The sequence below is a fragment of the Giraffa tippelskirchi genome, chromosome 1 (assembly GCF_054371585.1).
Source record: "Giraffa tippelskirchi isolate mGirTip1 chromosome 1, T2T-mGirTip1v1.2.pri, whole genome shotgun sequence".
NCBI lineage: Eukaryota > Metazoa > Chordata > Mammalia > Artiodactyla > Giraffidae > Giraffa > Giraffa tippelskirchi.
Window position 1 is genome coordinate 204,561,375 of NC_137275.1, and position 12,782 is coordinate 204,574,156.

The 12,782-nt window shown below is 43.1% G+C and overlaps 1 protein-coding gene across 1 annotated transcript in view; it reads left to right on the forward strand.

Moving 5' to 3' along the window:
* Positions 1-12,782, forward strand: part of SHC3 (SHC adaptor protein 3) — a 327,593-nt gene that overhangs the window by 236,019 nt on the left and 78,792 nt on the right. Inside the window, exons 7-9 of the mRNA XM_081572376.1 lie at positions 794-857; positions 3,331-3,450; positions 6,976-7,029. Of these exons, the coding sequence (XP_081428502.1) occupies positions 794-857; positions 3,331-3,450; positions 6,976-7,029 (238 nt within the window). The remainder of the gene's footprint in view (positions 1-793; positions 858-3,330; positions 3,451-6,975; positions 7,030-12,782) is intronic.

Here is a 12,782-nt window from a genome sequence, read left to right on the forward strand (position 1 = left end):
TGTTCAATCCCTGGGTCAGGAAGATCCCCCGGAGGAGGGCATGGCAATCCACTCCAGTATTCCTGCCAGGAAAATCCTATGGACAGAAGGAATGTGGTGGGCTACAGTCCACAGGGTTGCAAAGAGTTGGAGATGACTGAGCATGCACGCACTGCTTCATGCCTGCTGCCCTGGACAGGCCTGTGGGTCAGACGCTCTGCAGCTGGTCCTCCTGTCAGTCCTTCTTGGTACCTAGGTTCCTTGTCTCCTTCCTCAGGACTGTGCCCAGCACATTGTAGCTACTCTAGAAATGCCTGCACAGAGCCTCATTTCTGGCTCATTTGTATACCCCCGAGTTCCTCTCCTCTTTCAAAACTCTCTTGATTTTATGATATTTAGTAACTGCAGAAGCTGGGAATAACACTCAGAGGACTGAATTTCTTTTAATTACATTCTGACTCACTTCAGAAGGATCTTGATCAATAGCAGTGCTTGATTAGGATTGGGCCTTGTGCCATGACCACAGCCATGGAGAGAACATCCAGAAAAGTACACTTCAGGGCTTCACGGCACTGATTTTCTAAAATGGAATCTTAACCAAATGTTGAAAAAGAAAAAAGCAAGTGTGGCATTGATACATATCACAGCCTCAGGAAATGGCCACTGCAACAGAGAGAACTGTGATACTGGCAGTCAGAGGTTCTAAGATGCACTGCTTGTGGATTTTTGGTTTTGTTTTTTGTATGTGTAGTCAATCTGGGTTATGTAATCCTGATGGATGTGATAAAATGGATCTCTCTTCCTGTCCTCTTAGGGAAGCCATCAGCCGGGTTTGTGAAGCTGTCCCTGGAGCCAAGGGAGCCTTCAGGAAGAGAAAGGTACTATCCTCCCAGCTTTATGTCTACCTGTGTTTCCTTTACTTTTTCCCACTTCTGTCACCACGCAGTATTTTTAATCACACACAATTGTTCAGTTTCTCTTTCCCATGGCCTGGCTCTTGTCACCTATTTTTTTTTTTTTTTGGCTGAGCAGTGGGGAACCAAGAGCCATCCGTTGGTTTAAGGGGGTAACTTACAGTGACAATGACTCTTGTCACTTTTAAAAACAAAAAGAGCTTAGTTTCCCTCTTTGCCATATGGTCGATGAGGATAGTTAGCTATCAAGGCTAATTGATAGGGTTGCCAAAGTAATCACCCCAGGTCTACATCTAAAACCCTGTAAACCAGGGCCAGATGCTCTTCTCAGCTTTTCTGTACATTAATTAATTTCATTAGAGCAACTCTTTGTGGTTGATGCCCTCAGGGGTGTGCTGGTAAAAGTTGAGCAACAGGCTCTTGGGGCTGGAGAAGGAGACTAAGAAGCTAAATTAGTCATGACTAAATTGGTCATGTTTGCCAGTTTCCATGGTGTAAATCCTCCACTATGGCCAATTTCAAGCTCTAACCTGATATCCCTAAAGGGGAGTTGGGAAGAAGTGTGTTTTAGGTCACTGTTACACAGCATCCCTGCCACGTGTAATGGACATAAGTAACCTGAACAGCATGGGCATGCGTACTCAGTCTCTTGGTCATGTCCGACTCTTTGTGACCCCATGCACTGTAGCCCACCAGGATCCTCTGTCCGTGGAATATTCCAGGCAAGAAGTACTGGAATGGGGTGCCATTTCCTCCTCTAGGGCATTTTCCTGACTCAGGGATTGAACCCGAGTCTCCTGCATCTCCTGCACTGGTAGGTGGATGCTTTACCACTGAGTCACCAACCTGAACAGCATAAGTAATAGCTAACTTAGCAACAATTAGGAATTGATGAGTTTTGAGTATTTACTGCTTGTTTTCTAAATGTAATTGATTTAATTGTAAGTCTGCATAAATTAATTTTAAGTAGCAGCTCCTTTTAATGGCCAGTTCATGTTGTTGTTGTTCAGTCACTCAGTCATGTCCGACTCTTTGTGACCAGCTCATAAAACTTCTAAAAAATTAATAATTGGCTTTTATTAGCTAGAACAAGCCAGCTCTAGAATACCACTGGATATCCCCATTTTACAGGTGATAGAAACTGAGGTACAGGGATGGGAACTTATAATGTGAGAAGGTGGTGGAGCTGAGCTCAAGCTCAGGCCGCCTAGCTTCAGGGGTTGCTCTTTTAATCCCTCGACCTTTTCATCCTGGAGGTGGTTGGACCAGAAGGAAAAAAAAAAAAAAATTTGATTAAGAGAAAACATAGAAAAACTCTTTCCTTAAGAGTCTAGTATATACATAATTAAATACCCACCATCTGGACTTTTCTAAGCCTGGACTGAATGCTGGGAAGTGCGTGCACCCCTGTCTTCGAGTCTGTCCCAAGGCTGAGGTTCTGGGGTGGGTTGTGTCATTGGCTCCGCTGCTTCCAGGGCTCTGGGTCAGCTCTGTTTTCATAGCTTGCAGACATCTGTGAACCCACAGAGTAACTGGATTTCAGGCAGATAATTTTGGATGAAGGCTCAACTTAATGTGCTAGCCTGTGTTTCATTCAGCCCACAGGAGACACAGAGGACCAGGCAGGCTCCAGAATTTTGAAAACAGGAATGCTTTTATAGTCACATGGTCCTTGACCAGCAGATCTCAGGGTTCCCTCACGGTCCTCTTGACAAAAGTGGTGGAAGCAATTTCTATTTTGAGGCTCCACTCTGGTATGCTTAATCAGAATCTCCTGGGTGGGCCTCAGGCATCTCTCTTTTTAAATAGCTCTGGCAAGGAATTCAAAAATAGTGCCTGCCTGGTTAAGAACTAGTGTGCATTGGCATCTTAGAAGAGGGCATGTTCTAATCTGAAAAGGAAGGATAGGGGGGCAGTTGGTCCCTGTGCCAAGGACAGTTCTGGAGGACTGTGTTATGCACCAGTTGGAGCAGAACTGGGTCTGTCCATCCTTGTGCTGGCCCCAGACCCAACGGTTTTAACTAGACCATTTGATTGTTCATCAGCCCCATGAGCTGGTCTATTTAGTCTAGTCCTGAGTAGTTTCCTGGTGGGATGAAACCAGTTTCTGAGGCTGCAAAACTTGTGGCTTGTGATGCTTTCCTGAGGCTTATGAGTGATCCCCATGAGACACACCCCAACACGAGCAGCTGCCTGGTGTATTGACACCTCTGACCTTTCTGCAGGGTCCTCATCTCAGTGTGTGCATGTTAGGTGCTTTAGTTTGCAAACTGCATACTCTAGAATTCATGTGTTAGGGTCAGATCCCACCCTCCCAGCTCATTTCTGGGACATTGCCTTCGCGGGCCTGATGAGAGGGGATGGTGGAGGTTGGAGGTGTGGTGGATGGAATAGCGTGGGGGCCCTAAAGCTAAAATAATGCTTCTTCATTTCACAGCCTCCAAGCAAAATGTTGTCCAGCATCTTGGGCAAGAGCAATCTTCAGTTTGCAGGCATGAGCATCTCCTTGACCATTTCCACCGCCAGCCTGAACCTGCGGACCCCGGACTCCAAACAGGTCTGTAGGCGCCCAGGCCCTGCCCTGCCCAGAACCCCCAAACCATGGCTGTTTGAAAGGGCTTCCCGTTTCCAGCTTTATTGGGTCCCTGTGAAACAGATGTGTATAAAGTTTTCACCAGTCTACAAACTCTTGCCACTATTAAAGTTCAACAAGTGAGTGATAGCTGGAATTGGGTCTTTTGAATTCTGCTATAAATTACCTTTTTTTTGCAGGAGAGGGAAGGAAAATGCATGGAATCACTGATTTACGCAGAGTTAAGAAGAGGTGTATTTGTATATGCAAAAGTTTCCTATCAATGTTCTTTTGCCCCATTTTGTTTTCTCTTACGTTGTATTTTGTTGGTTCTACAGCCCACATTTAATTTTCACATTTATCATCTTTGATACATGCTGGGTTTAATTGACAGTATTTTTAATTTCTTAGTGGGTCATTATTTTGGAGCCTCTCACAGTTGAGACTGTCATGGAGTTGTGACATGGTGTATCTGTGGCATGTCCAGTGTGGAGGGGTCCTAGCTGACTGAGGTGGGGGTGATGAAGCTTACTGAGGCAAACTCTGTTAAGATAGTTGGGTTTTTCCACACTGTCTGTCATTTAAGTTTCTTTGACTAGTAGTTCCTTCAGCTGGGAAAATGGGTATATGAGTAGTTATCCTGGAACCAAGAGAACTTTGGTTCTGAAGGCCAAAGGAAGCAAAGGAGGTGAACATGCTCAGCTCAGTCTGGGGATCTGTCGGTGGCAGTGCAAGTTGGGATTCAGGTGTGTCTCCATGGAGGAGGCTGGGCAATCCACAGACCTCTGAGTGACACACTTCCCCACTCTGCAGTGTGTTACGGGGGATGCCCAGGGTTACCTTCATCTTGCTAAACATAGTCGTATTTATTGATTTCCACACCCTCAGGTAAGCAAGCAGCATGCCCAGATTCATTTAGGATGAATAGGATACCACCTCAACCCTGCCCCCAACCCCAGATGCTGAAGTAAATTCTAGATCTGGCATAGAAACGAGAGGCGATGCCTAGTCTGTGCTTTGAGGTACGGGATGCCACTTCTCACTCCATTCCTTTGTCCTCATTCAACTGATGGATAACTCCTTGTCTCTTCTCATCGGCCCTTCTGAGGGATGGGTAACAAGTCATCTCGTGGTAGATTAAAAAGATGCAATGGGCTTAGCCTTTCTCTGGAGCTGCCTCTAGCTGAGCACTGTGGTGGTTTGGGGTGCAGCAAGCTTGAGCGTGAAAGCTAATGAGATAGGTTTCCTCAGAGTTTCCTTCACAGTCCCACTTTCATTCTTTTTTTTTTTTTTTAAATTGAAGTATAGTTGATTTACAATGTTTTGTAAATCTCTACTGTATAGCAAAGTGATTCAGTTATATATGTATTTATATATATATTCTTTCAAAAAGTCTTTTCCATTATGATTTATCACATGATTTGAATACAGTTCCCTGTGCCATAGTGTAGGACCTTGTTTATTCATTCTCTATATGATGGTTTGCATTCGCTAATCCCCGACTCCCAATGTTTCCCTCCTGCCCGCTCCCTCCTTGGCAACCGCAGTCTGTTCTCTTCCATTTTTATTCCATGGGACTGTTGCATCTTTTGTTTTTAGGAATCCTCAGGCCATGGGCCTCAATTCTGTGAGAGCGTTGTAATTCCACCTTATACTTCGTGTCCCACCTCATAAAACAAAACGAGAGAGAGAGGCAGGCTCTCAGAGCAGAAAGGATGAGGTCACAATGGTTGGCCTTCCCCATCCTGGGGTTGCGGGCTGGTTGGGTATGTCCTGGTCACATCGTCCTGCCCTTGAGAGGGAGTGCTAGGCTTGAGAGTTCTGGGAGATGGCAGTGCAGATGACATGAGCACAGTCTGAGGAAGGTTTGGCAGGAGCCAGAGCTCACATCCTTCAGCCTCTCCCAAGTTTAGGCCTGGCTGTAGCAAACTGAAAAGGAGCTTCAGTGGACATGCCCTTCCTAATCCAGAGAGACCACAGAAATGCAGTGCTAGCTCTCCTCTGCAGAGCTTGCAAGGAGGAGAAACAAGATGAAACACCCTCAGAGCAAAACACATCCTTTAGTTAATCAGCTCTCATTTTCTTACTCTCCTTTTCAATTTCTACTCCACCCAAAAGGACAACATAAAATCACACAGTAATGGTCATGTTGACCAAATATGATGTCTATTTTATTCTGAAATCTTTGATTTCCAAATCTCAGCTTTAGGGCTGCTTTAGAATAAAAGCTTAAAAAATTTAACAAGCAGAAATGAACAACTTTAGAAGTTTGTCATCACAGTTTGTCATCATTTGGGGACTGCTACGTCCTCATTGCTCTCCTGGGAGCCCTCTACTCCTAGACTAGAGGCAGGAAACAGAAAGCTGCAAAAGGCAACTATTAGTTTGATCCAGCTGGGTTTGGGTACAGGCTACAGAGCTGGACTCATTGTTTTTATTCATTTATATGCTCAGGATTTTTCTAGATTCTGAGTATTTTTGTGAGTGCCAACAACTGAAGTAGGCATTTAAAAATATCTCATTTTATCTTGTAATTCAGTTATAGCTTTGCTTTGAGTTTTACTGGAGCACGATCCGAAAAATCCCTTGGAGGGTAGGATTACAGCTCTGTGAATTCTGCCTGCCTGCCTGCTGGTGAGGGCCTGAGGGGGCTGTGCAGAAACAAACTTGGTTATGCTGGGCTGGAGGCAAGAGTGCTGTTCCCACCCCCGGAAATTTACCTCAGTGTCATTGCATTGTCTTTAAAAAGATAAAAATAGCAGGGAAGACTTATGTAGCTTTTTAAATTTAGGGCAGCTTCTAATTTGCTCAGTGTCTACTAAATTCCTCTGTATGCTGCAGTTGATAATGCTAATGGAAATTTCCCATTTTAAAATTAACTTGGAACATCCTTGCTGGTTTTTAAATTGATCAATGACAAGAGAGCTGGAGAGGGCATTGATTTTGATCTTGGATATAGGTTAATTCCTGTGCTCATGATACAAACCGGATGAAGTAGGCGACAGCCACATTTCCCTCCCCTCCAGCTATGGGCTCTTTAGACCCCATATGTCTTTGGAAACAAGCCGCACAGTTGAAGTGTTTTGGTGTGTGGGTGAGACGTTTTCCTTCTCAAAGAGGCATAGTTATTAAGACCCTCTGTGTTCAGGTCTCAGCTCTGCCTTTTATTAACTATAGAGCTTTGAGCCAACCGCTTGCTTAGCCCCTGGGGGCCTCAGGCTCTTCATCTGTAAAATGGGATTGCAATGGCTGTTACCTCACAGGGCTGCTGTGAGAGGTAAATGAGATAATTCTGGCAAAGGAGTTAGATGAATAGCTGATATGCTGTGAAAGTTCACTCAAGGTTATCTATTATTACTACGTTTATAATTGTTCTTTTCATTGGGTACCAATTTTACCAGCTTTCAGGAAACCTTATTGATTTGTATTGTCTGCCAACAAACAGTTTGTTTTCTGAGATATGGGAAGGGTAATAACAGTACATCTTGTTTCTTGTTTTTGGCCTGGCAGATTATAGCGAATCATCACATGCAGTCCATCTCCTTTGCCTCCGGGGGAGACCCGGTAAGTACCCCTGGAGTTGTTTTCGCTTGTTTTTGTCAGAGTTGCTGAGAAGGGACCCTGCTTCAAAAGCATGCCTCTTAGAACCCTGTAAGGAAATTTAACTGTGATATCAGCTATTTCTGCTTCCATTCCATAAGCTCTTCCTATCATTTTTTTTAGGGGTGACCCATGGCAACGACCTACTATTAAATTTCATTTCATTAGTCAAAAGCTGTCAAAAGTCTGAAGCGGTGGCTTTCTTCAGGGGTGATGACATAGCTCCCTAGTTTCCAAAATGGCCGGCGTGTTCGCCTGACTCTGCCAGTCCCGCTTTGTCTCCGTTTTCCTCTTGGCTCTCCCCTGGAGTCCTCCATTTTGGGATTTTAAGCTTAGTCAAAGGCTGTGAATTTACTTACTCTGATTTATTCATAAATATTTGAAATTGGTATTTTTCTCTCCAAATTTAACACTGTCGTCTTTTAATGATTTGTTTTGCCAACAGGGAAGGAGTTGTGGAGAGAGAGGATAGAGAATGAGAGAATGTTCCAGTTTTTGTTGCTTCTTTTATTAAGAAAGTGGCATAACTAGGGAATTTGCTCCCCATATATGGTCAGGAAATCTACAATACAAGGCTAGCATTCAGTTTCAGTGTCAGGAAAATCACTTCCTCCTCAGGCAGGACAGTATTTTTGTTATCCTTGTTGTTGTTTGTATTATTTTATCAAATTGTTGGTTTGGCAGTGTTCAGATTTTATGTAAGCCTTACTGGTCCAAGATAGCCTGAGTAATCAGTGCATTATATTAATTACTTCTTATCCCAAGGCCAGGGACCTTGTCTATTTCTAGCCAGGAAAGGGGATTTTTCCCAGACTCCATGTTTAACTCATATACCTTTCTTCCACACTCCCACCTGGGTAGTCTGATTGTAAAACTGCGGTTGGCACATTGAAAGCCAAATCAAGAGAGTGATTTCTTCTGATGGCTCCAGTCTCACGTTTCCAAAAGACAGTGTAATCATGACACTGAGTGTATTCGCTACAGGAAAGCCTGTGCCTGCCCTTCTCTCCCCCACATGCTGCAGCCTCTGGGGAGGTATCACTCCCATCTCCCCAGCATCACTCAGGTGCTCCTGCTGGGGAGATACAGGCTGCATCTCAAGGGTCTGAGACAGGAAGATGCCTGAACCAAGGGCACTGGCAGGAGAGGGACTTGGCCACCCTGCAGATGGCTCTTTGCCCTTAAACCTCTGCTAAAGTGTCACCCTTATGGCAGAAAGCGAAGAACTAATGAGCCTCTTGATGAAAGTGAAAGAGGAGAGGATAAAGCTGGCTTACAACTCAACATTTAGAAAACTAAGATCATGGCATCTGGTCCCATCACTTCATGGCAAATAGATGGGGAAACAGTGAAGGACTTTATTTTTTGAGGCTCCAAAATCACTGCAGATGGTGACTGCAGCCATGAAATTAAAAGATGCTTACTCCTTGGGAGAAAAGTTATGACCAACCTAGACAGCATATTAAAAAGCAGGACATTACTTTGCCAACAAAGGTTTGTCCAGTCAAGGCTATGGTTTTTCCAGTAGTCATGTATGGATGTGAGAGTTGGACTATAAAGAAAGCTGAGTGCCGAAGAACTGATGCTTTTGAACTGTGGTGTTGGAGAAGACTCTTGAGAGTCCCTTGGACTGCAAGGAGATCCAACCAGTCCATTCTAAAGGAAATCAGTCCTGAATATTCATTGGAAGGACTGATGTTGAAGCTGAAACTCCAATACTTTGGCCACCTGATGTGAAGAGCTGACTAATTTGAAAAGACCCTGATGTTGGGAAAGATTGAAGGTGGGAGGAGAAGGGGATGACAGAGGATGAAAGGGTTGGATGTCATCATCAACTCAATGGGCATGAGTTTGAGTAAACTCCAGGAGTTGGTGATGGACAGGGAGGCCTGGCGTGCTGCGGTCCATGAGGTCACAAAGAGTCAGATACGACTGAGCGACTAAACTGAACTGAAAGTGTCACAGAATGACCAAAGCATTATTTAAACATCTTATTCAGTGGGTTTCACTGGCTTTAGCCCTATTTCATACATAGGGTCTAATTTTCAGAAGTCTGCCAGGATGCTTTCCTCTTCTTTTTTCCTTTCCTTCCCTTCCTTTATTTTCTTTTCAATCCTCTGATTTCTTATGATCCACTGCAAATGAAATACCTCATTGAGACGTATGTTTAGAAAGTGGAAGTCTTCCATAATCAAGCCCATCCAAGGAGCACTTCTGAAGATTACATCAAGACATGATTATACACTTATTCTCTACCTGTGCTGCACATATACTAGACATATACACATGTTTATACTTACATCTGTAACCAGGTCTAATTATTTTGCACTGGCTCTCTACTTCTTGCCTAATGTAATGCTTGGAACCAGTTTCTTAGATTTGGAAGTTGATCCAGTTTGAAAAATAAGGTGCAGAAAAACTGAACACTTGCATCAACATCTCCTTTCAAGAACTTGTCTCAAATCTCATCTTCATGATGATGTTATGAGAGGAGGTGCAAAGATATGGGAAATGGAAAGTCAAATACATTGTCCTGTGTTGAAATTATTTTTTCTTATCCAGGATGCACTAAGATCTGTGAACTATTTTCCATTTTCATCATCACCTCTTCTTAAAAAAGGAAACATTTCTGTGACCCCTAAAGTAATTCATAGCTTTTAATGTTTTTTCTGATACAAAAAATGTTATGATTCCAGGGGGTAGGAAACTTAGTTAGTTTTTAATTTTAAGCAATTCAAATGCATATCACCTTCTGCCTGAGTTCCCATTCCAAATTTATTTCTAACCATTACAATTGGTAGATGTTTTAAATAAAACTAACAATTCTTACTTCTCTTCCTTGTTCTGATGCTAAGTATGTGTCAATTTTTTGCTTTGTGACTCAGTTTACTGGGTAAGAATATGGTGTTTTGAAATGTCAAATAAGACAGGCTGGAATAAGACAGTATTTCTCTTATTCATTATAATTGTCTTATTCTTACAATGAATAAGGCAAATAAGACAGACTGTTAATCCTTACAATAAATAGGCATACTACAATTATTATCTACTATTATTAGCAGTTTTAAAAGATCGCTAAAAGAATGTCAGAATAATGGTTGGGCTCAGAAAAGCTTGGGAGTGAGAAGACACATGTATAAATACAGAATAAGCGCTTGGCAGCCCCATCTTTGGAACTTAGAGTGCTCACTGTATGACTGGGTGATGTCAATAGCATTGTTTTGAATAGCAATACATTTCCCTACTGTGCCAGAAATGCATCATTTTTGGCATCATAAAGGCTGTGTCCTTGGCTTAACCGCTGATCAGTTGAGTAACAAGGGCACATCATGTCTCTTGCCTAGTCTTCCTTCCCTAGCTTGGAGCCAGCAGAGCATTTCTCAGACTGGAGTAAGGATTGAAAAAGAAGAATTTCCTTGTATATGCCAGAAGTGTGGACTCTAACTTTGTTATCAAAATATGTGCAAAAATAAATTATGTATAGACTCCTTTTGTTTACATCTTTTATTAAACTGTAAATCCCAATCAAACTTGGAAGTGCAAATAAACACAGTAAGACTCGACAACATTCAAAGTAAAATTAATTTGCTGTGATGCATAAGGTTTTGCTGAAACTAAATCCCTGCTCCCAATGTGACTCTAAAACTGGCCACCATGGTGCTTTTGAGGGCAGCAACTGTACTATCACAGGCATCGGATGACTCACTCTTTCCACTAATTTCTTCTATTCAAGTAAACACTTCAGTCATATATCATTGCGTACAAAAGTGACATTAAATTGCTTCAGGTGGGGCAAAGGCATCTAGTCTGCTTGTTCTTTTCTCTCTAATTCTTTAAAAATTGTGGCACCCAGAATGTTGGAAACCCCACTGAAAATCTTGGCACTGAAATTGCATGCAGAGCTTGATGACACAGTTGTTGTTCGAGTGATCCCACATTTTCTTGTATTAACTTTTAAGATTTTCATGGAAAGGAAACCATAAAAGAGATTCTGGTGATATCTCAAAAGCTGGAGAATATACGCCCAAACCCAGCATTCTGTGGATCTCAGATTGAGAAACACTAGTGCTCTCTAGGGTCACTTCTGACATTCACATCTCTTGCATCCAGAAAGGGTGTCTATGAGTACAAGCTACAATCCTTATTTTTGCCAAATAGCTTTAGATTCTGAGCAGATCTTCCCTGATGAAACAATAGGAAGCTGTGTCGACTGTTGGTCTCCCACTCCAATTCCCGGGTCCTTTGAATATACCAAAGGAGAGTGGTCTGGGCAGGAAGAGGAACCAGCTCAGCCAGGCTGCATGCTGGAGAATGACCCCAGGTTAGCAGTCCAATGTATCAAGAGCTGCTGGAAGCTCTCCCCTTATTTAGTGAGTGGTTGTGAGTTCTGGGGAGTGACATCTGGAAAAACACCTTGAACCATCAACTCCCTGCCATGGATGATCATACCATGGCATCCCCCACTCCACCCCCACTCTCCCCTGTTCCCTCACACATTGGAGGGTTTCCTGGAGTGCTGTAGGGAGAGAAGGGGTTGTCTTCTCTGCCCACAGAGAATCACAATGAAGGAACTCATGACAGTCATGCAAATGCTGAAAAAACAACAAACAAAAAATCAAACTTGGAGTCCTCTGAAACCATCACGTTGGGGAAATACCAGCAGCCACGGGGAGAACTTTACCAGTTGCCCCTCTGCCTTGAGAATTTTTTGAATGTTGAAAATATCAACTTTGCAGCAAAGTCTTTCTTTTGCTTTCAAGAATTCAGAGATGGAACTTCCCTGGTGGTCCAGTTCAGTTCAGTTCAGTTCATTCGCTCAGGTGTGTCCAACTCTTTGTGACCCCATCGACTGCAGCACGCCAGGCCTCCCTGTCCATCACAACTCCTGGAGTTTACACAAACTCATGTCCATTGAGTCAGTGATGCCATCCAACCATCTCATCCTCTGTCATCCCCTTCTCCTCCCGCCTTCAATCTTTCCCAGCATCAGGGTCTTTTCAAATGAGTCAGCTCTTCGCATCAGGTGGCCAAAGTATTGGAGTTTCAGCTTCAACATCAGTCCTTCCAATGAATATTCAGGACTGATTTCATTTAGGATGGACTGGTTGGATCTCCTTGCAGTCCAAGGGACTCTCAAGAGTCTTCTCCAACACCACAGTTCAAAAGCATCAGTTCTTTGGCACTCAGCTTTCCTTATAGTCCAACTCTCACATCCATACATGACTACTGGAAAAACCATAGCCTTGACTAGACAGACCTTTGTTGACAATGTAATGTCTCTGCTTTTTAATATGCTATCTAGGTTGGTCATAACTTTTCTCCCAAGGAGTAAGCATCTTTTAATTTCATGGCTGCAGTCACCATCTGCAGTGATTTTGGAGCCCCAAAAAATAAAGTCAGTCATTGTTTCCACTGTTTCCCCATCTATTTGCCATGAAGTGATGGGACCAGATGCCATGATCTTTGTTTTCTGAATGTTGAGCTTTAAGCCAACTTTATCCTCTCCTCTTTCACTTTCATCAAGAGGCTGTTTAGTTCTTCTTTGCTTTCTGCCATAAGGGTGGTGTCATCTGCATATCTGAGGTTATTGATATTTATCCTGGCAATCTTGATTCCAGCTTGTGCTTCATCCATCCCAGCGTTTCTCATGATGTACTCTGCATATAAGTTAAATAAGCAGGGTGACAATATATAGCCTTGACGTACTTCTTTTCCTA